The sequence below is a fragment of the Dendropsophus ebraccatus genome, chromosome 5 (genome assembly GCF_027789765.1).
Source record: "Dendropsophus ebraccatus isolate aDenEbr1 chromosome 5, aDenEbr1.pat, whole genome shotgun sequence".
NCBI classification, from domain to species: Eukaryota; Metazoa; Chordata; class Amphibia; order Anura; family Hylidae; genus Dendropsophus; species Dendropsophus ebraccatus.
The window spans coordinates 99,882,292-99,904,212 of NC_091458.1; the positions used below are offsets into that span (position 1 = coordinate 99,882,292).

Below are 21,921 nucleotides of genomic sequence, written 5' to 3' on the forward strand. Positions count from 1 at the left end.
TTAAGCTTTTAGCACTTTGGCAGTGTTCATATGTACATTTATGGTTTCCATTTGTAACAAAAGCTGCAATGCTGTAATGGACACAGAGGCACCTGACAGAACCTATTGTCATGTAATGGGGTCTGTCTGGTTCCAAAGACTGACAAAATATTACTGCATGCAGCCCTCCTCTTACCAATGGATTCAGAGGCAGAGACTCTTAATGGAACCTGACACAGATGTGAATGTGACCTTAGACAATTTTGTGATCACACGAAATATTTTTGTACGCTATGGCAATTATTCACATCATAAAACAAAAATGAATGTTAATTCATCTAGCATGGAATTATACAATGTTCTTTCTTTTGTAGTGACTTGACCACTGATGGGATACTTGCGACTAGTTCCAATGGATCACAGTACAGCAGCTCTAGGGTGGAGACACCTGTGTCTTATGTTGGAGAGGAGGAAGATGATGACGATGATGACTATGAGAATGATGATGATGACTGATGTGATGTGTATTGAGTAAAAAAAAAATGGGAAAAAAAAGCTACAGGAACTTGTTTTGTGTGTTTCTTTTCCTCTTGTTTAACATCACTGCTGAGAAGAGAATTGCTAAGGCAATTCATTGTAACAGAGCAAAGGATTCTCTAATCTAGGTATTTTTTCCCTATCTCCATTTTTGTGCAGTGAATGTTTGGATAGATTTATTTTTATTCTCAATGTTTTTGTTAGCCCCCCCCCCCCACCCCCCCGGCTCCCTAATCTTGCATTATTTTGTTACTGATGTATTGTCCACATTAAAAACAAAATAAAATGTTCTGCATATGTGTGAAGAAACTGAACAAACCTTCCAATTGGCATTCATTTCAAGTACTTCAATAATGTGGGGTATGGTTTTGTGAAATCATGCAACGTCCAAAGACACATTTTTTTTTTTTTTAGTATTTGCATATGAAATTCATAATTTGAATTATAGCCATTTTTTATGCTTAGGGGGGAAATGACACATTTTCTGGCAAGGATTTCTCTGCAATGCTGGTACAGCTATATGAAATGTCTTGAAGGTTGCTATTTACAGTATATAAATATAAATATTGCTTATAGTATAATTTGCCTGAATTCTTCCAGGTATTCTTTTGATTTTATTTTTTGTTATATATAGTTTACATAATTATCATTTAAATGTGCTGCGAAGCAAATGTTTTGTATTTGTTTCCCAAACATGCATTGTAATCTATTATTAATGTGGAAAATTATAGAATTTTAAGGTTTTTGTTTGTTTTTTCCGCCCACCCCCTTGCCCTTCTGGATTTGTGAATCGTTTTTAGCAGTTCATATTTTATACTATGAATTTCAAGGCAAGCTGTAATGGTTTTGGATAAAACCTGACAAAATGGTTACCTGCACAAATGCTGTCAGCTGCCTGCTGAAATACAATATTCTTTTTATTGGAACATACATACACTTATGTAATTTTATTAACTATACAGAGACTTATAAATGATTTGTTTAACTTGGCACTGTTAGTTTTATTAATAAAAAGTGCATGGGCATTAAAGATTTGTTTATCAGTTTAATTTCCAAGAGATTTGTTAGAAAGGTCACTTATTTTCCAATTTTTTTCCAGAGAGGTATTTTACTACAAAAATGTTCATAGTACTTTTTCTGCTTTTTTTTAAGGTTTCCTGGTACTTGCTATTAAATTTGCCCTGTCACATTCATATATACATAGTGTTTGATTTAACATGTGGGGCTTCCATTATTATTATTTTATATATTCATATAGTATATTTTATTGTTTCTAACATAGTCTTGGGAGAAAAAAACATTCTAAAATTAGCCATTGGAAGAATGTGAATGCAAGGAGATATAGATAGATAGATAGATGGATGGATGGATCTATATCCTTGTTGGGTTATTCTTTGCTTAAAGGGGTTATCCAGCGAAAATCTTTTTCCTTCAAATCAACTGATATCAGAAAGTTTTATATAGATTTCTAATTTACTTCTATTATAAAATCTCAAGTCTTCCCATATTTTCTAGCTCCTATAGGTCCTGCAGGAAATTTAGTTTAGTTTTCAGTCTGACACAGTGCTTTCTGCTGACATCTCTGGCCGAATCCTCATAGAAAACCTCTCCTGCTCTGGACAGTTCCTGTTTTGGCCAAAGATGTCAGACTGAAAATAAAACCGCGTTTCCTGCAGGACATATAGCAGCTGATAAGTATGGGAAGACTTGAGATTTTTAAATAGAAGCAACTTACAAATCTATATAACTTTCTGACACCAGTTGATTTGAAAGAAAAAGATTTTCGCTTGATAACCCCTTTTAATCAGAAGTTCACAAGTTAAGTTCATATACCTTTTTAAGTTGTCTCTTCTGAAATAGCTCCTGTAGGAATTGTCATCCAGCTTCCCTAATATCCGAAAATGCTATTTCCCTAGTTTTGTAGCGATTTGGAAGAAGAGGAGGCATCACTGCCTAACTAAGAAATAATCGTGGTAAATTGATTGCTGTATTGGTAACCATTTTTGCTGCCCTCCGAAGGTGTAAACATCTTGAGATGGTTTTGTTGTAGTAATTTTACTTGAAGTAATATTTTATTCATATGCAGTTTGTATATGATGTATTGTGTGGCTTATGGTTATGGGTGTTCTAACCCATCCCTCCCCTCTTTACTTTCTTGTTTGTAAGATTTAAACTCTTAAAAACTGTCAAACTACATTACTGGACATGTAAAAAATATAAATAAAATATCTAAACCCTTCCACTACCAGGTCATGTTTTGGTCACGTTTTACATAAAAGCAACTTTTTCTGTTCCCCCTCCCATAGCTGTCACAAGAATACCAGACATGTACATAACTAGTAATATGGGTATTATATTTATAATTGATTTTAGAATATTGGTGTAAACTTAATCTTGGTGACATAACATTTTACAAGCAGTTGTCCACCAATACATACCTGTTTGGTGAAACGGGTTCCTGTCTCAGGTCCTATTTGTATAACTCCTTTGCTGATTTGAAGTATGCATCCCGTAGATTGTGTTAGGTATATTCAATATCTCATTGAGACTCAAATTTTTGTCTCAAACGTATGGCGCATTATTCTATTATGCATTGATTTTAGTGGGCTAAACCTCAATTTTACAGTAGAAAGCATATGATCTTTGTGGTCATAGAACTTTTGCTTGTTTGCCACACTTGACACCTCTACAAAACTGCCTCAAGAATACTTATGCCTTAGCATACTGTAAGCTTTGATCAGAACTCCACAATAAGGAAGGAGATGAGGCAGCAAATACTTTATAATATTCACAATAACTTAATTGAACCAACCAAAACAGCTACTCAAGTTGTATCCCTACAGTTGCATTCAGTATCCTGCAACTTGGATAGAACCCTCTAAAAATAGAAGCAAAGTCAAAAAGTGCAAAGAAAACTAAGAATTTAATTTAGATTTTAGAAGCTTAGTATCACTGTCATTATAACTTTCAAAGTCTAAATCAACAGTAGATGTGATATAAAGCAAGTTTTCAATATACATTTTTTTTTTAGTTATGCTGTTAAACAAAGCTATACTTACCAGAAATCCAGGTCCACTCTCCAGCTTTTTAGTCTTGTGCTGATTGAAAAAAAGACTAAAAAATGAAGTCCCAGCCAGTACAGAGTATCACAGCTCACTGTGTGCATCAGTCAAATAATTGACTGTCTTTCTCTATGTGCATACAGTTGGCCTCGAAAACATAGGATTTTCTGTTTCAACTCTTTTGAAAGGGCTCTTTTTTTTCCCATGATAACTTACTTAATGTAAATTGCAAACTTGCTTTATGTCCTCTGCTGGTGATTTAGATTTTGAAAGTTATAACCACACTTGAAATTATAAAATATCTCACAATTCATTCTCGCAAACCTAATTCATAGAATATATCAAAATACACTGGTTAAAAGTAGCACCATAGTTGATCTATAAAATATAGTAGATAGTGAAATGGATATCAAAATGTCAGTGACTGCAGGGCCCATGTATATATGGCCGCCTGTTTCAAGGGCCCTGCATTCACTGACATTTTGATATGTGATATTCTGATTTTCACTGCCATTTTACTGTCTACCATATATATATTTATTGGGCCCATTTATTCTTTCAATCTCATTTCTGGCTGCAGTTAATAGTTTGTTCTTTATTCTGTTTAACTTCAGAAGGATAAACTGTTTTCCTACTAAATTTCTGGCAACAATGATTTACGATTACGGTTCACTCCCATATTTGTTATGAACCTGAAATAACATCTTCTATCTGGAAAGATTTTATATATTTTCATTGTTGCTGGTATACTATAAAAAATTGTAGGCATGATCTTGTTTTATTGTATTTAGACAATATCACTAATGGTGTGTTTATACAGAGAGATTTATCTGACAGATCTTTGAAGCCAAAGCCAGGAACAGACTATAAACAGAAACAGGTCATAAAGGAAAACCTAAGATTTTTCCTCTTTTCAAATCCATTCCTGGCTTTGGCTTCAAAAATCTGTCAGATAAATCTGTGTAAACGCACCCTAAGGTTCTACTATTGTGAGCAATGTCTGTAATCCTAATTTTTTTTTCACATGCTCCTTTTGAGATGTCTATTTGCTTTTGCCTACTTAATAAAATGTTAGGGAAAAAAAAGTTATGATTCTCATCTTTGTGGGTATTTTTAACAAATGGATTTTGGTATATATTATGACTTGTGGTATATTCTATGAATTAAGCTTGTGCAATTTAGCCTTTTTAGTTTTGTTTGCAATTTGTAGTCTCATTGTATATAGATTTATACATTTTGTCATTCTTGGTTATTGGTAAACTCCTGGTGCTTACTGTGTGTTTATGTAGAAAACAGAGCTCTGACTGTATCAGCACATGTTAACTGCATAGATTATGACTGCATTAGTGCCAGTCTTATTGCCTTAAGATACCTCAGGTTGGGGGCTGGTACTTTTGCAGCCACTTTTACATCTTGGTAAAGTTATTTGTAAATAGTATCGAGGAGGAGAGACCTTCAAACTGGTGGACACGTTTCTGGGATTTCGGCAGGGGTAAATTTGTGGAGATGTAGACACTTCCAACCAAACTAGATAGTGACCAAATAATTTCACCTTTTGATTGACGGTGTGGGTCTGTTATTGGGAAAGTATCAAAGCTGGTGGCTTCCGGCTGCTATTAACTGCTAAGGACCACGGCTCATAGCTGGCATGGAGAGAAATCCTTTCAAGCTATTTTAACAGTTTAAATGCCACTGTTAATTCTGGCATTGGCATTTAAACATTATAAATGTCTGTCATTGTAATGGCAGCCAAAGGCATCTAGAGCTGTTGTGACCCAGCAATTGCTGTGTTTCCACTTGTGTTCAAAACACTGTGCGAACCATGCCCACATTTCCTCCCCAATTAGCTGCGTATATATTTTATTTCTAAAGAGCCCTTGCTTCTAGAGTGCTATAAAAGCGATCAGGGGCTGACAAACAAAACAGCAAAACATATTACATGAATAAGGTAAACTGGTACATAGGGATAGGGGACCCTTCGCACGAGGGTTTACAATCTAGGAAGGTAACAGGGCACATAGCCAAAGTGTGGTGTAGAATTATTGTAGGTTCTATCCTAGTTTAAATAGACGAGTTTACAGGTTGCTTCTGAAGGCCTTAATGCTGGATGAGGGCCAGATGGGTTGGGGTGGTGAGTTCTAGCATATGTAGGAGGCTGGCAAAAGCTTGCAGGCAGATGGGTGAACAAGGGGGAGTCCAAACTGAGGTCTTTGGAGGATCTGAGATTGTGTGAGGGACGGTAGTGGGATATTGGGTCTGAGATATACAGAGAGGACAGGTTGTAGATTGCAATATGTCATGGTCAACATTTTTTAGAAAGCGGGAAGAGAATAATAAATATGTATCCAATAGACACTCTGCGATCCTAGATAGCAGATAATTGACATCTGGACCAGAGAGGTAGATTTGAGTGTCATCAGCAGAGAGGTTGTCCTTGAAGCAATGGGATTCTATGATGTGTCCCAGGTCAAAAGTATAGATGGAAAAGAGAGAGGTCCTAGAAAGGAGCCTTGGGAGACATCAACAGTAAAGGGGCGAGGAGAGGGGGTAGTGTGGGAGACAATAAATGTGTGACTGGAGACAAAAGAGAAGATCCAGGAGAGGGCCAAGCTGGTGATACCAAGGAATAAAAAAAAGTTTTTAGGAGGAGGCAATGGTCAACTGTCAAGTGTGAGGACAGTTCACGGTAGACATGTTGGTCAAGGAGTTTTGAGGGAAAGAGGAGATTAGAAGCATCTAAGCCAGACGTGTCAAACTCAGACCCTCCAGCTGTTTTAAAACTACAATTCTTATCATGCTTGGACAGCCAAAGCTTTGGCTGTCCAGGCATGATGGAACTTGTAGTTTTGAAACAGCTGGAGGGCTTGAGTTTGACATCCCTGATCTAAGCTGTTATGTCCCTATAGCACACTGTGCTGAGGATGAGGGTACAATTACTGTTTTTTTTCAGTGGTAGTTTTGGTGCCTTGGGGGCCTATCACCCTGAGTGCACAGGTTAGATGCCTCTAACCAGTGTTAGTTTACTTTTAAAGGACTTAGGGCAGTGATGGCTAACCTTGACAACCCAGCTGTTGCAAAACTACAATTCCCATCATGCCTGAACAACCAAAGAAATGGCTTTGGCTGCCCAGGCATGATGGGAGTTGTAGTTTTGCAACAGCTGAAGTGTCAAGGTTAGCCATCACTGACTTAGGGGATCTGCTGCTAATATGCTGTTGCCAGATGACAGCATGAAGGTAATCTACACAGATGTCCATACAGAGGCATACAATGTCTGAGTAAAGACCAAAGCCATATTCTTTATTTTTGAAATTCTTCAGTTCTGCACTTTCTCTCTTGTGAAAGTTGTCCGCTAGAGATTATGTGGAATGCATCCTAGTGTGTTTTTTGTCTACAGCTGCACATGCACAAACTATGCCCCTGTGTATTATGGAGCAGGTTCCCTTAACACAGTAATAGGATTACTGTGCTGTGTGTCATATTAGATCCGATTAATGGTTTACTAGGCTTGTAGCCTGATAAATTGCACAGCAGGACCTCACCTGTTCTATGTTTCATAGGATGACTTTTCTGTCAAACTATATTCCCAACATATACTACTGATGAAGGGCTTAGATGTGATGGAACTAGAACCTATAATCCGTAGTGTGAATTTGGGCCATTCCCCTGCTATTTTTCCTAGAAATGTGTAAAATTGACAATCCAATACCCATGTCAGCATTATTTGGACTACATAAGGGCCCTATTACACCAACAGATTCTGCCAAATTTTTGTGAGCCAAAGCTCGGAATGGTTTATAAACAGAGAGCAGGTCATAAAGGAAAGACTGAGATTTCACCTCTTTTCAAATCTATTCCTGGCTTTAGCTTAAAAAAAAAAAAATCTGTCAGATCTGTTGGTGTAATAGGGCCCTGAGTCTGGGATCACACTGGCTAAATACACTTAATACAGGCTAATTTAATCTAAAATAGACTGCAGTAAGAGGGAGTAGGATTCCCATTACCACAAAAATATGGCTGTGTAAGTGTACGTATGTATGTATGTATGTAGTCTTGTTGTTCCAGGCCTCACTGAACGTGTGGTACTGTGATGCAGTTAAAGGAAACCTGTCAGCCGGGTCAGCCCCTCCAACCCCCCCCGGACAGGTCACAGCATAAATACCGGCTCCTTTCCTCCTCCAGCTCAATATGCAGATGAGCTGAGATGAGTCCGATGGCAATAGGAAATCACTGGAACACATCCTGACTGACTCCCTGAAGCTGCTGAAAATTCTCACTTCCTAGTACACTCTGTCTCCACTCTTCTGGCCCCCTCCCTTCAGAGACAGAGGTCACATGATCTGTGTCTCTTCTTTACCAGGCAAGATGTAACGCCATCTGTAAAACTGCTCACCACAGGCACACAGTGATCACCTGTACAAGGGCTAGAAAACAATAGCCTCTCCTAAGTAGTATAGGGAAAAGGAGACCCTGCTGTTTGTTCTCTTTAATTTAAGTAGATGAATAGATAAAGATACATACTATGTGAAGCAGATCGAGCCAGAGGTGGTTGGATACTATGACAGTGGCAGTTGGTTCTGAGGTGCAATGCATGCTGGGATAATTTGTAAAAGTTTAAATCCAGGGCTAGGATCAGACAAGGAGTAGACGAGTGGCTTAGAAAAAAAGTAGCTGCTGTTTTCCAGAAATAGCACCACTCTTGTCCTCAGTTTGGCTGTGGTTTTGCAGCTTCGTTCCATTGAAGTTAAATTGCAATACTACATGCAACCTGGGGACAGAGGTGGCACTAGTTTTTCAAAAAAGTAGCTTTGCTTTCTTTAGTCCCGGATAACTCTATAATACCGATTCTCTCTCCCCCCCCCCCCCCCCCTGTTGGCCTCTGTATACTTTCAACCATCCATGGGAACACCCACTCTCACCTATGGCCACTTTGTATTCTCAGATTGTTGCCTATAGGGCAAAATTAGGGCGCTTCAAACACTGTGGTCTATGGAATGTCATAGTGGAGCAAAAAATGAAAATTGAAACATGCACACAGTACCAGTATACAATAACATTTCTTTAATGTGTCATACATGGGACCTAAATAGTGTCGGTGTTCATACTGATCTAGATTATCTGATGGTCCTAAAGGATATAAAATGCCTTTGTCAGGATAGAGACCCCAATAAAGACAGCACAATATAAAATTTAGTGTAATTTAGCTTTTGTCTTCCAAAATCTCATCGTTGGTTATCTGCATAGCCCTTTGCTTCTGGCTTCTCTTGAAGCTCTTCAATGAAAGTCTGTAAAAGTGGTCATACACCTTAAAGAACATTGGGCCAAATGTTTGCATTCTCTATGGGGATTGGTAAGCAGCAGCTAGATTGCTTTGGTGGCTGCTTATCTCTCTGACATCAAAGGGGTCGGACAGTGATTTAGATCACTGCCCAACCCCTATCTCCACCAAAATCTTTCAGTGGAGACTCCCATACACCTTATACTGTTTGGCTGACAAAAGTGTAGCGTAGAGATGAGGGAATTTACAGTACTAAGTGAAGGGTTTCGTTATATCTGCAATCCGCTCATCAGCCGGCTGCCTTCTAATGGTGCGTTTACACAGGCAGATTTATCTGACAGACTTTGGAAGCCAAAACCAGGAATGCATTTGAAAAGAGGAGAAATCTCAGTCTTTCCTTTATGGCCTGTTCCCTGTTTATGGGCTGTTCCATGGTCTGTGTAAACGCACAATAACTCACTGCTGCTCCTCCCTGGGTGCTGGGAAAAGCTGGATTCAGTCCTGGAAACTGGGAGAAGTTTCCCAGGAATCGATCTAGTTTTTACCGGCACCCGAGGAGGAATGGCACAGAAGATCAGCAGGCTGACAAGCGGATTTCAGAGTAAAGTGTATTGGGTTTTTGGACTTTCACCGAATCCATACAATGAAAGGAGCAGAGGTGAGCAGAAGCAAAGGAGCACATTTCTTGGCCCCTTCATTCTCTTCTTGAAAGTTTATGTACACTTTAATAAAAGAAAACTGAGCTCTTTTCCCTTCACTAAAGGAGACTGAATGATGTGTCTTATGACAAATAAACAATTATATCAATTACAAACATGTAAAGGGTTAACTCATTACCATTATTCCTTTATTTGTGATGATAGTATCTGTTATATGTGTGTTAATAGAAGTAAAGGATACAGTATGAACAGCGAAGCTACTGACAATGATTATACATTGTTGTAAAATATACAATTCATTTATGTCTTATTAAAAGACGAGGATTTATCAGTATCGGTGCAGTATAGGAACAATGCGCTGGTCTCTCTTCCTTTGCAGCATGTTACAGGTTTCTCTACAAGGCACTCTGGTGATGAATCTGACATAAACAAAGGCAAGTAGGAAAGTGTTGGAAAGCTGGTAAATCTGACCCAATACTAAGGGTGCCTTTACACAGAGATTTATCTGACAGATTTTTGAAGCCAAAGCCAGGAATGGATTTGAAAAGAGGAGAAATCTCAGTCTTTCCTTTATGACCTGTTCGCTGCGTATATTCTATTCCTTAAGCCTTTGGCTTCAAAAAATCTGTCAGATAAATCTCTGTGTAAAGGCACCGTAAGGCCCCGTTCCCACTGAGCAAAACTAGCGGAATTGTCTGCCGCGGAATCCTGTTAGCGCGCGGACAGGGCAGGAGCGCGTGCCTCCCATAGACTCCCATTATGAGCAGGAGGCTAACGGGATTCCGCGGCGGACAATTCCGCTAGTTTTGCTCAGTGGGAACGGGGCCTAAGGGTGTGTTTATGACTAGTGATTGGCTGACCAGGAATTTCCCATAGAAACTTGGGCTCTGGTGTAACTGCAGGGGTTGGATAGAGCAGGTGAGCAGGGTCGTATTTACCACTAGGCACCCGTGGTCCGGTGCCTAGGGCAGCACCAGGCAGCAGGGGGAAAAACATAAGTAAATCTGGTGACTTTTTGAGGAGAAGGAGGTATGATCAGGTCTGGTATAGCTATGGAGCTATTACCTACCAATCCTGTGGTGAGAATTCCTTCAGACATTATGCAGACGGCTCTAATCATTGATTCAATAAGGAAATTTATGTTTTAAGCAGTTAAAAACCACAGCGTCTTCAGGATTAGTGCAGCAGCAGTTGTTAATACGGCCCTGCAGGTGAGTAACCCTTATTTTTAAACCAGCCTGATCCATTTAAAAAAAAAAAAATTGTATTGCTAGATAATCCCTATAACGTAACCATTGACTTTGGTTGCAATTTATCTATTTGGAATACATGTGTCATACGAGACTGCTTATTCAATCACACAAAACAGTGAATGCACTATTATAGTTGATTATTATAACCTAAGATAAATATAACATTATCTAGAATATATTTATCTACATATGGCAATTTTTTTTGTTTTTCATGTAATATTTGTATGAAATTTTCTTCGCATATCTTTTGATGGGTGTGTGTATAACAAATATATGTAGGTATGAACTACTTAAATATCTTCTGAAATATTAGCCCCTTCATGTACTAACATTTCAGTTTCACATGTATCAGTGCTGGTTATAAAACATGAAAAGATGCCATTGTCTTGCTCTTTCGCCGAGTCTGTGATATGTACATATTGTAGAAGAGTCCACTGGTTTACCGATTGCAGGCGATAATGTCTGTTTAACAACAGAGTTTCTCCTGCTGGGCATAGCTCTGTGAATGACAAGAGACATTATTATTATGCCTTAAATGAATATACAGTGTTATTTTGGATTAGACTATTCTAGTGTTGGAAATGTTTGTGTGCTGTACTCATTGGCAGATTGTGGTAATGTGCAATGAATATGTAGCCTGCCTTCTCGGTTTAGTGAGGTAGGGCCCTTGTACACTGAGGAAATCACATGGATTCTGTGTGCGCTCCTGCTTGACTCTCTTCCCATCCCATAGACTCCAGTCTATGCTCGAGCGGATTCAGTGACATGTCACTTCTTTGAGCAGACGACAGAATCTGTCTGACCATGGAATGGAACCTATGGGACTGTTGGAACTTCAAGCGGGGGGAGCGAGAGACTGAATCTTCGGCGGATTATCTGCATGGTTTCCCCAGTGTGCAAGGGCCCGTAGGGTGCAACCTTGCAGCACTTTAGAAGGTTAGACTATCTAAAGCATTTCCAGAGGGCTGCACATTACATTTCATCCTATGGCTCCGTTTACATGGAGTAAAACTGCTTGCACGCCTCCTCTCTCCACGCTGAAGAATGAACATGTTCATTATTCAGCACGGAGAGGAATTCCGCCAGTTTTACTCCGTGTGAACAGAGCCTAACTATAGGTAGATATGTACATGGGTTCATAAGCATAAGATCAATGTTGGCTGAAATGATGATGATTATGGTCTATTTATCTTCCTAATGGTCTATTAATGTTCCTCCCCACTACACTATATTAATTGGTCTGGTTACGCTTTCTACTCTGTTAGAGTATTCAGTTTTCCTCTCAATAAGGATCTTTAAAAAATATATAGAAATGCCCAACATGGAGAATCCCTGAAAATGTCATTAAAGGAAAAAGCAGAACATTTTCAACCGAATGTCCCCTGTAGGGATGGTCCGAACCGGGTCCGAACCCGAACCCTTGGTAATGATTCCAGCTGTCTGCGGAGCGGGCGGATCCAGCGGGAGGACCGCCTGGAAAACTGGGATACAGCCACAGCCATAGGCTGTATCCCAGTTTTCCAGACGTTACTCCCGCTGTATCTGCCCGCTCCACGGAGCGGGCAGACAGCGGGAATCTGCTGCCGAGCGTTCGGATTCATACGAACCCGAACCTCGGCAGGTTTGGACCATCCCTAGTCCCTTGTTATGGGGCAACAGGGAATGGAACATTTGCTGACAGTTTCCTCCACAGGTTGTAGCTGATCACTGGGGGTTGTCTTACTTAACTAAAAGGGATTGCTAAACATAAAACCGCCAAGTCAACAACTTGCTATAGTTTGTAAATAGGAGAAGGGTTATTATTACATACTGTAAAGCAGTCCAGCAGAACATTTGTTTTGCTTTACTGTTTTTTTTTTTGTTTTTGTTTTTTTACTCCGTTTTACAATTTGACAATGCTTTATAGAATAGAGAACTATGTCCCCTTTATATAACTAGTGCAGAAGCTAATATAAAAAACGTTCAAAATACTATCACTGTGTATGTTCTGTTGGTCCTTGTGTGTTATCCATGTGTGCGGATTTGGAACTAACATGGGTATACCGATAGCTTATCACCTTGCATTACGTCTAAATATTTCCCAAAGTCATGGTTAGCAAACACATGTGTTTGATTTTCGCCCTGTTTCAATGTTAGTTTACCTTTCATGTGACGCTTATAATAAACCGTTGCCACACTGGTCATACCTTTTATTCTTTTCACAGAGGGCATATTACTTGTGTATGTTCAGTTTGAATGACACTTTTCCTACATATGGTTCATGAGGGTCGTCATTTATAATCTTGCTTCCATTAACCTTGCACTCAACTTCCATTTCTGTGTTGTACGGAACATTCAGAAGTTTCACTGCCACTAATGGATTGGTGTAGTTCGGCTACAAGAAAACAGAAATGAGATCCTGGGAGTTTTACAGACCAATGTAGCGGGGAAACGTGTTTTTTAAGTATAGAAATACCTGTGCCTTCCTTCCATAGTATGGGAAGTACTGCATACCAAAAGATGCATGTGGAAAATATTCTACATGTCCAAGAAGATTCTTACCCTATGTAGTATAAACATATATATGTATATTATAGAATAATTGTATGTAGTGTTATTTATGCCACATTATACAAGAATTATAAGTAAAAAATCATAGGGCTACACAATTAAATATATAAAAGCACTCTTTTGTTCTAGAGGCTTTAAAGCGACTCTGTACCCACAATCTGCCCCTCCCCCAACCGACTGCTTTTACCTTTGGATAGCTGCTTTTAATCCAAAGACTGTCCTGAGGTCTGTTCAGCAGATGATGCAGTGATTGTCCGGAAAAAAAAAACTTTTAAACTTGCAGCCCTGTGTCAAATTGGCGTGGCCTACAGTGTCTGTGCCCTAGACCTGCAATGCCTCTCTGTCTCTCTTCCCTGCCTTCTTCATCATTAGGAATGCCCCAGGCAGGATTCTTCTATACATCACTTGTCTGAACACTGTACAGGTGCCTTAACAATCCAACACATATGCTGTGTTCAGACAAGTGATGATTAGGAGAAATTCTGCCAGGAGCATTCCTAATGGTGAAGAGGATGGGTAGGAGGGATAGAGAGTCATCGCAGGCCTAGGGCACAGACACTCTAGGTCAAGCCAATTTGACACAGGGCTGCAAGTTTAAAAGTTGTTTTTAGGACAATAACTGCATCACCTGCCGAACGGACCCCAGGACAGATCTTTGATAAAAAAACAGCTATCTGAAGGTACAAGCGGTTTGGGACAGAGTGTGGGTACAGAGTCACTTTTAACGCCTTACCCTGCCACTGTTTTCACTGCTTTAAAATTATTTGCCACCAAAAAAAACCAATTGAAACTGATTTATGAAGAATAAATGCTTGTAAGGATCCATTACAAAATAGAACATTGTGGACATACTGCACTGCACTTACTCATAGCTTTCTTACTGCCTGGGTGTACTAATTTGACACTGCCACATGTAGGCAAAATATACATGCCCCATTGACACAGCCTATATCCTTAACGAGGGGAAAAGTACTGGAGTTGTGTCGGTAAGAAATACTATTTTAGATTCCAGGACAACCCCTTCAAGCCTCATGCACATGACTTTTCATAATAGTATAAACCTTTGATGTGTTAAAACTGTACTACAGCCCCCTAAAAAGTATTAGGTGCCTTACCATAGCTTTTTGACTCTGATTTTGATACACAAAACACTTAGACTAATTTCTAACACCTACATTTTTAAGTGTGTCCTAAAGGCACATCTCTTTAGGTAGGCCTAAAACAGTCCCTTTAGGTAGGGTCATAACAGCAATCTCTCCTTTAAAGTGACCCCCTTTTCAAATAAGGAACTCTCTGCACCATTCTTAAGCTTATATTGTGGACATTTCATATCTTACTATATAAAGGATTTCTTTGTGGTCTCTTCCCTCAAAAATGCATATTATAGTTGGTAGAGATGGTCGAACTCGAACGTTCTCGCACCTGCAGCATTTGATTCCCGATGCCTTCCCGGTCTGTGGGAAAGGAGGAGACAGCCCGGGTACCGGCTGGAATTACGGGATTCATCTTATTACCTAGGCTGAATCCCGGAATTCCAGGCGGTACCGAGGCTGTCTGCTTCCCACGGACCAGCAAGGCATCGGGAATCAAATGCTGTAGGTTCGAGAACGTTCAAGTTCGATCGAACCTGCAAAATCCTGATGTTTGATAATCTCTAAAAGTTGGTGGACAGTGCCGTGGGGGTGGGGCTTAACGGTCGTGGAACCCAATATCTCTGCCAACATTGGTGCCGTAGGCCCCGACCCTCCATGATAGGTGTCTAGGCCCACCACCTCTGCAGCATCGTCAGAATGGGCCAACCTAGTGGCATAGCCCTCACCCTCTCTGTGACACCCGGATTAGAGGGCCTTGACTTGACTAGGTTGTCTCATTCCAATAGCTGCTGAAGAAGCGGGGCCTAGATGCAGATGATGTCATTTCCTTCCTTCATCCTTCCTAAAAAAAATACCTTGCACCGGTTTCATCACTGGCTACAGAATTTAGTGATTTAGGGTTCGATTAAAACTGCATAAAACAAAAGTATTGTACTGTACATCAAACAAACCTTTGAGGTGCAATGTAGAGTTGCAGCTGTCTTATTGTCAGGAACAAAGTTTATGATCTGAAAGTAAAGAATGGGATATAGTCTGTTACATAAAACTATTATTATCTATGTGAATCTACTTCCATATATAGTGTCTTGCTGGTGTCTTTGGGGTACATACTTTACTGTCTCAGGTACTAAATTGTGATATTTTCAAAACTTTTCAACCAAATAATACAACCAACCTAAATTTATGATGTTTGGCTGACATTTCAGGTTATATATTCCCCATAAAACAGTATGCCAATGTTTACCGTGCTACACCTATTGATTTAATGGGACTGAATGCACTGATCGTAGTCTACTAGTGACTATCTTAGCTCCATTCACAAGCATATGCAATTTTTTATGGAGGTAGCTGTGCTACAAAAAAACATGCATATTCTCCAACTTTTATGTCATAGAAAATCTGCAAATTATGGTTTACAAACTGTAAAGGTGAAAAACCCATACACTGTTATGCCCAATGGAGGCCCTGAGGAGTGGGCAGAATTTCAAAGATATGAGTTGTACACCACAAGTATCCTAAAGTTGCAAAACAGCACAAGCCATTGTTATAAATCTGCCTCAGTTTCAGCCTGTCTAGTTTACAATATCCGGGTACTAGACAGTATTAGATAATCTACCCCATTGTTTCAGTGTCCCAGATTTATTAGCTATGTGCACACTTAGGGGGACATTTATTAAGACCGGCGTACTGTTATGATGGTCCAAAATAAAGCCCTGCTCTCATTTTGCTGGCCAGATTTACTAAGAACAGCAACAGAATCCTCCACTCCACAACTGGGTCCAACGGGCGCAGGTCCAGGTAAAAAAAAGCAAGGCAAAATAAAGTACTAAAAATTTATTAAAAAGACGACACACCTCGTTTCGGGATCGCACCAATCCCTTTCTCAAAGTCAGACACCACGATCAGAAAGATCCGGGCAGAGATCAGCCGTTCCGTGACCTGGTTGGGTCACAAAACGGCCGGTCTAATACAGAGTGTGAACATAGCCTTAGTAAGTGTACTCTCAGCACTTATTGACAGCTGCTCCCAGTGTACCGTACCTCAAAGAGCTTAAATCAGACAACCCTTCCTCCAGGCTGTGCTACCCTGCTCTGTGGTGAGTCTGTCCATAAGATGACCGACATGGAGGAGCATGTGACCGTGCCCCGTCCCCAAGTGTCTAACACTGAGCCTGTGTATAGCTATGGTGGACACTGGTGGGCGGGGCATGGTCACATGCTCCTCCATGTTGGCCATCTTATAGACAAACTCACCACATAGCAGGGCAGCACAGCCTGGAGGAGGGGAGTCCGATTTTAGCTCTATGAGGTACATAGGGAGCTGCTGTCAGTATATACTGTGAGTACACTTACCAATACTGTACACTGAGCTATTTTACTCTAATGTGGCCAACCCCTTTAAGTGTCTACAAAGCCTCAAAAATGTGGAGAAAAGTTGTAAGTGCCACATTTTGGATAGAATTCTGGAATAGACACATTAGTACATCTGGACCTCTATGTCTGAAAATCAAGTTCATGGCCACAAATGGTTTATAAAATGGTAGCTTTCCACATTCATCAATAACTGCAAAACACATGAAAATAATGTGCGCTGTAGTAAAAGTAAACCTAAGGGTATATTCACACAGACGGGCTCGCAGCGAGATTCTCGCTGCGAGCCCGGCAGGTCCTGGCAGTTCCCATACACTACATACTTGCTGCAGTCTAAACGACCACAGCGAGTATGTAATTATACCGCCCTTAACCCCTTCTGCTCCCCCGCTGTGTATATACTTTACCTGTCCTCGCTGCACGGGTCCGGCGTCCTGCTCTCCCGCCCGGCCAATCAGTGGCTGTGGCTGGGCAACACACTGATTGGCCGGACAGGAGAGCAGGACGCCGGACCCGTACAGCGAGGACAGGTAAAGTATATACACACAGCAGGGGAGCAGAAGGGGTTAAGGGCGGTATAATTACATACTCGCTGCGGTCGTTTAGACCGCAGCAAGTATGTAGTGTATGGGAACTGCCAGGACCTGCCGGGCTCGCAGCGAGAATCTCGCTGCGAGCCCGTCCGTGTGAATATACCCTTATACAGTATCTCTGGAACTCTTACCCTATTCATTTTTATAAACAGACAGGGTTGTCCTGATGCATAGCCGAATGTGGGATCCTTTTCATAGGAGCAATTTCCAAGCATTTCAGTAGTGAACTGACAGGCATACTTAGTTCGTCCGATACCGGTTAGCATATGTTTGACATCAGTGAGGTTGCGACAGTCCTTGTTATGCATTGCTTCCTGGTTGGTTTTGTTGTACACTGTAATTTATTACAACAGTGAGAATTTGCATGAATTTATCCAAATGTGCATTTAGGCTATGTTCCCACTATGTCTTTTTGGACAGCTGTCTTTTGATAATGACGGACATGAATAATGATCATTATTTATGACCATAGTTCTCAAAAGACAGCTGTGATTAAAATGACAGCTGTCCTAAAAGACAGCCCAAAACAAACATGGTGAACATAGCCTAATTATTCCATTGTTCTATGTCAAAAAAAGTTGCGTAAAGATAATAATAAAAACCTACCTGTGAGAAATTTGTTTAGACTTTTCACAATTCCTTTGTAAGACTTTTCATCAGAAACATTGTAATAAACTTCAAATCCTCCGTCTCCATACGCATTTGGCCTCATTGTCACTCCTGTCCAGCAATAATGTACATTTCAATGTGTACTTTTATGTATATTTAAAGACATTTTCTATCTAAATTATTGGCTGCTATTGAAGTAGATCCAGTGCGGCTGGTAAAAGAACAGGCACTAGAGATGAGTGAACCTCGAGCATGCTCGAGTCCATCCGAACCCAATTGTTTGGCATTTGATTAGCGGGGGCTGCTGAAGTTGGATAAAGCTCTAAGGTTGTCTGGAAAACATGGATACAGCCAATGACTATATCCATGTTTTCCACATAGCCTTAGGGCTTTATTAAACTTCAGCAGCCACCGCTAATCAAATGCCGAACGATCAGGTTCGGATGGACTCGAGCATGCTCCAGGTTTGCTCATCTGTAACAGGCACCAGTGGCCCAGGTTTATAATGGCCGCTGTACCAGAATTGTGGCAATCTCAACACATTTATTATACACCTAGTGAGTGGGGGTGGACTTTATCATTTGTTGCATTTTTCACTCCACTTTTCTAACTTTTTCTCCTTTAAGTTGCTTTCAATGGCACAATTTGTATCAAATGTCACACAGGGTAAAAAACTTTCCCCCTTTTACCAAAGCCATACCTCTTACCTCTTTTATTCTGAAGCCATGCCCCTTGGTTGTGCAAGGCACAAAGTGCATAAACACAAAAAAAGTAAAATTATTTACAGAAAAATAGAATATTTTTGACTCTTTATGCCTTAAAAACATGCATGCATGCTTTGTGTTAAAAAGGGACGTGGATTGACTCTAAGGGGTCTCTTGGTTTAAAATTCAAAACCGTACACCACATATGCCCCCAAACTATTTGCCTAAGGTAAGACAACAAATTGTTGCTCTAAAGTTGGATTCCACAATGCAACCTAGATTAAACAGCCTACATATGCATCAGATTTATCAGCCTGAGTTATTAGACTAGTTTAAGTTTACAATGTCCAAGAATTAGATGGTATTAGTAAATTCCCCATAGTGTAAATGATAGTGTACACTATAGTTCCATAGTGCAAGACACACAGCTCTGCTTGTGCTACCAGCCATAAAATTACAAAATCTCAAGGCACATGCTGCAATTTAGCAATTTTTGATCAGCAAAATAAAAAAAAGTGTTGTATACCACCATAATATTACATAGCAGTATACTGTGTAGTCTATGGGATACAGATTGTGAAGGACTTCAGCCTTGTTCACACATCCGTAGCCCCAAAGATGTGTACCAGCAACCATCTGCAACCGGTTAGCAGTTGCATGGACCCCTTCACTCACTATAGGGACTTTGTGCCACGAATACAGGCCACAATAGGGCATGCCGGTTTCTTTCATGGCACAGATTGCATCTGTAAAATCATGAATGTATATAAGGGGTTTTAGCATGTTGTAGACCCCTGAGCACAAAAGCAACAATGTCATCATTGACAGAATAGATGATTTGTGCTCTGCCTTTAGGTTACAAAACTGTCATTCCAACAATGTTGTGTAGACATAATCTGCTTTTTTCATGGTAATAGGACAACAGTCTGTTCGCTAGCACATTATATACTGGGGATTAATGGTTAAAATTACCTGGCGACTGCAGTAGATCTTGATAATCCGGTTCGTAAGGGTTTAATGTTTGCATCAAAGAGTAGATGGAAAGTGCAAACAGTCCAATTATAACAATGTAAAAAGCCACATAATAAAGACTTATATACACTGCAAAGATAAACATCATAGAAGTATTACATCTATATGTTTTATGTATGGCATTTGTGTTATACATCCGAAACTAGACAACCACTCTATTTCTTTCCTATTGTATCTTTTTCTTTTAAAATTACATTTATTTACCGTTAGGAAATTTTGAGACTTTGTGTATTTATATTACAAAAAATAAATAAATAAACAAAAAGTAACTAGAGATGAGTGAACCTGGGACAGGCTTGGGTTGGTCTGAACTTGAGTGTGCAACATTTGATTACTGTGAACGACGGCCATTGTTTGCATTGACTTCAATGTAACACATTTTGCTATGACGAGAATTGAAAACAATGGCCATTCTTGCCATAAAAAATACCTTGTGGGAACATAGGCTATGGCTGTATCCATGTTTTTCAGGCAGCCTTAGGGCTGCATCCAACTTCTTCAGCCACCAGTAATCAAATGTTGCACCCTCAAGTTCAGACCAAGCCAAGCGTGGTAAAAATCCTTGGTAATAACAAATACTCCTGATTTCATAATTAGCCAAATTGGCAAATGTTTTCTAAAATTCAAAGATACAAATATACAATATTGCTAATATATTTATAAATAAATAAATGCAATTATTTCACTTGTTTAGCTCTGATCATCTTGGTGTCATGCATGTTCCTTATTGGTCACGTGGAACATATAATCCATATGTGTATAACCACATTGTTAGAAGCACAGATCAGTTTCTCAAAGATAAAGTGGTAAGCTAAAAAGAAAAATTGTATTGCAAGCATTGTAGAAAAATACGTATAAATAGTGACATATTTTTCATGGCGTTGTCTCTATGAGAAAGCAAACCTTTTATTTCTCAACTTTAAAATTTTCTGCAGTATCTTAAATAGGTTTGCAAGAAATCTATCCTCAATTTCCATCCTTCTTTTATTGCTTTTCTGACAAATAGGAAGTTCTAGTAAAATTTTAAGTCTATTTCCCTTTTAAGGCTATGTTCACACACAGTATTTTTGCTGAGTGTTTTGGTCAGTATTTTGCAACCAAATCCAGGAGTGGATTGAAAACACAGAAAGGCTATGTTCACACACTGTTGAAATTTAGTAGATGGCTGCCATTTACTGGCAAATAATTGCCATTCTTTTAAAATAACGATAATTATTTGCCATTAAATGGCGGCCATCCACTAAATTTCAACAGTGTGTGAACACTGAGCCTTTCTGTGTTTTCAATCCACTCTTGGTTTTAGTTGCAAAATACTGAGCAAAAATACTGTTTGAACATAGCCTAATACAGAAACATTTAGTGCCACCCTTTTTTTTCAGTGTTACTACATGTCCATGTCCTCACGACAATATGTTTTATGTTATTGTTTTATGATGTATAACTATATCATTCATCATCGTCATACTTATTTTAGCATGGCTGAAAAACATACCCCATTTGACTAAGGTTCTTCCCATCAGCTCTCCTGTGTCAGAATTCCATACAAAGCGGCCAAAGTTTTCCATTCGCTCGCTGCATGTCCTCTTTTCATTAAACGTCGCCATGTCTGATGACCAGAGTTGAACGCCTTCCACAACACAGCAAGTCCAACAACTAGGCAGCCTCCGGTCATTCTTTGGCTTTTTTATAGAGACTTCTGAAGGTTGCTTAGATGTCACCAAGTTCTAGCATCAAATCGGATCAAGTTTTCCTCCTGCATTAGCATTTTTATCTCCTCGATGCCGATATCACACAGCAAAGAATCTGTGGATATCGCATGTCCTTCCCCTTCCATTTTCACCTACACAATCCATTAACTAGCATTACGCATTTTCTGCACCTTGATTAGTTTATTTACCTTGATAAGGACATTAGAATTTATGCAACAAAGCCTTAGCAACATTTCTCATTTTATTTCATGAAATATAGACTGGCTAAGGCTAGCTCTCTTTTGTCCCTGTTTTGTTTGTGTGTATTAAAAAAAATGTAAAATTACATACACAATCAACTACACACTAAATTACATACACACTTACACACAAGTAATGCATCAAGAAGGAGTTGCTGGAATCCCGTTTTATGTGTGTAACGTCAAGTGATTACAATATTTGATGGACAGGATAAGTTTATAAGGTCCCTGTTGGAACGCCTCTATCATGGATA

General features: G+C 39.6%; 2 protein-coding genes across 2 annotated transcripts in view; one reads left to right on the forward strand and one right to left on the reverse strand.

The window, feature by feature from the left end:
* Positions 1-1,900, forward strand: part of TFDP1 (transcription factor Dp-1) — a 51,206-nt gene extending 49,306 nt beyond the window's left edge. Inside the window, exon 12 of the mRNA XM_069970806.1 lies at positions 354-1,900. Within this exon, the coding sequence (XP_069826907.1) occupies positions 354-495 (142 nt within the window). The 3' untranslated portion in view covers positions 496-1,900. The remainder of the gene's footprint in view (positions 1-353) is intronic.
* Positions 1,901-9,681: 7,781 nt separating this feature from the next.
* Positions 9,682-21,387, reverse strand: ATP4B (ATPase H+/K+ transporting subunit beta). The gene is made up of 8 exons (XM_069970811.1): positions 21,212-21,387; positions 19,660-19,788; positions 17,981-18,094; positions 17,506-17,708; positions 15,363-15,419; positions 13,224-13,310; positions 12,955-13,142; positions 9,682-11,267 (listed from the first exon to the last, which is right to left on the reverse strand). The coding sequence occupies exons 1-7, from the start codon at positions 21,321-21,323 to the stop codon at positions 12,981-12,983; spliced, it is 864 nt and encodes a 287-aa protein (XP_069826912.1). The 5' UTR covers positions 21,324-21,387; the 3' UTR covers positions 9,682-11,267; positions 12,955-12,980.
* Positions 21,388-21,921: the final 534 nt, after the last annotated feature.

Excerpts from the sequence above, each read along its gene's own strand:
- ATP4B (XM_069970811.1), bottom strand. The coding sequence starts at position 21,323 with ATGGCGACGTTTAATGAAAAGAGGACATGCAGCGAGCGAATGGAAAAC. Across the intron at positions 18,095-19,659 it reads AGATCTACTGCAGTCGCCAG|GAGTGACAATGAGGCCAAAT; the intron begins GTAATTTTAACC and ends ATTGCTGGACAG. Across the intron at positions 17,709-17,980 it reads TCTAAACAAATTTCTCACAG|TGTACAACAAAACCAACCAG; the intron begins GTAGGTTTTTAT and ends AATAAATTACAG.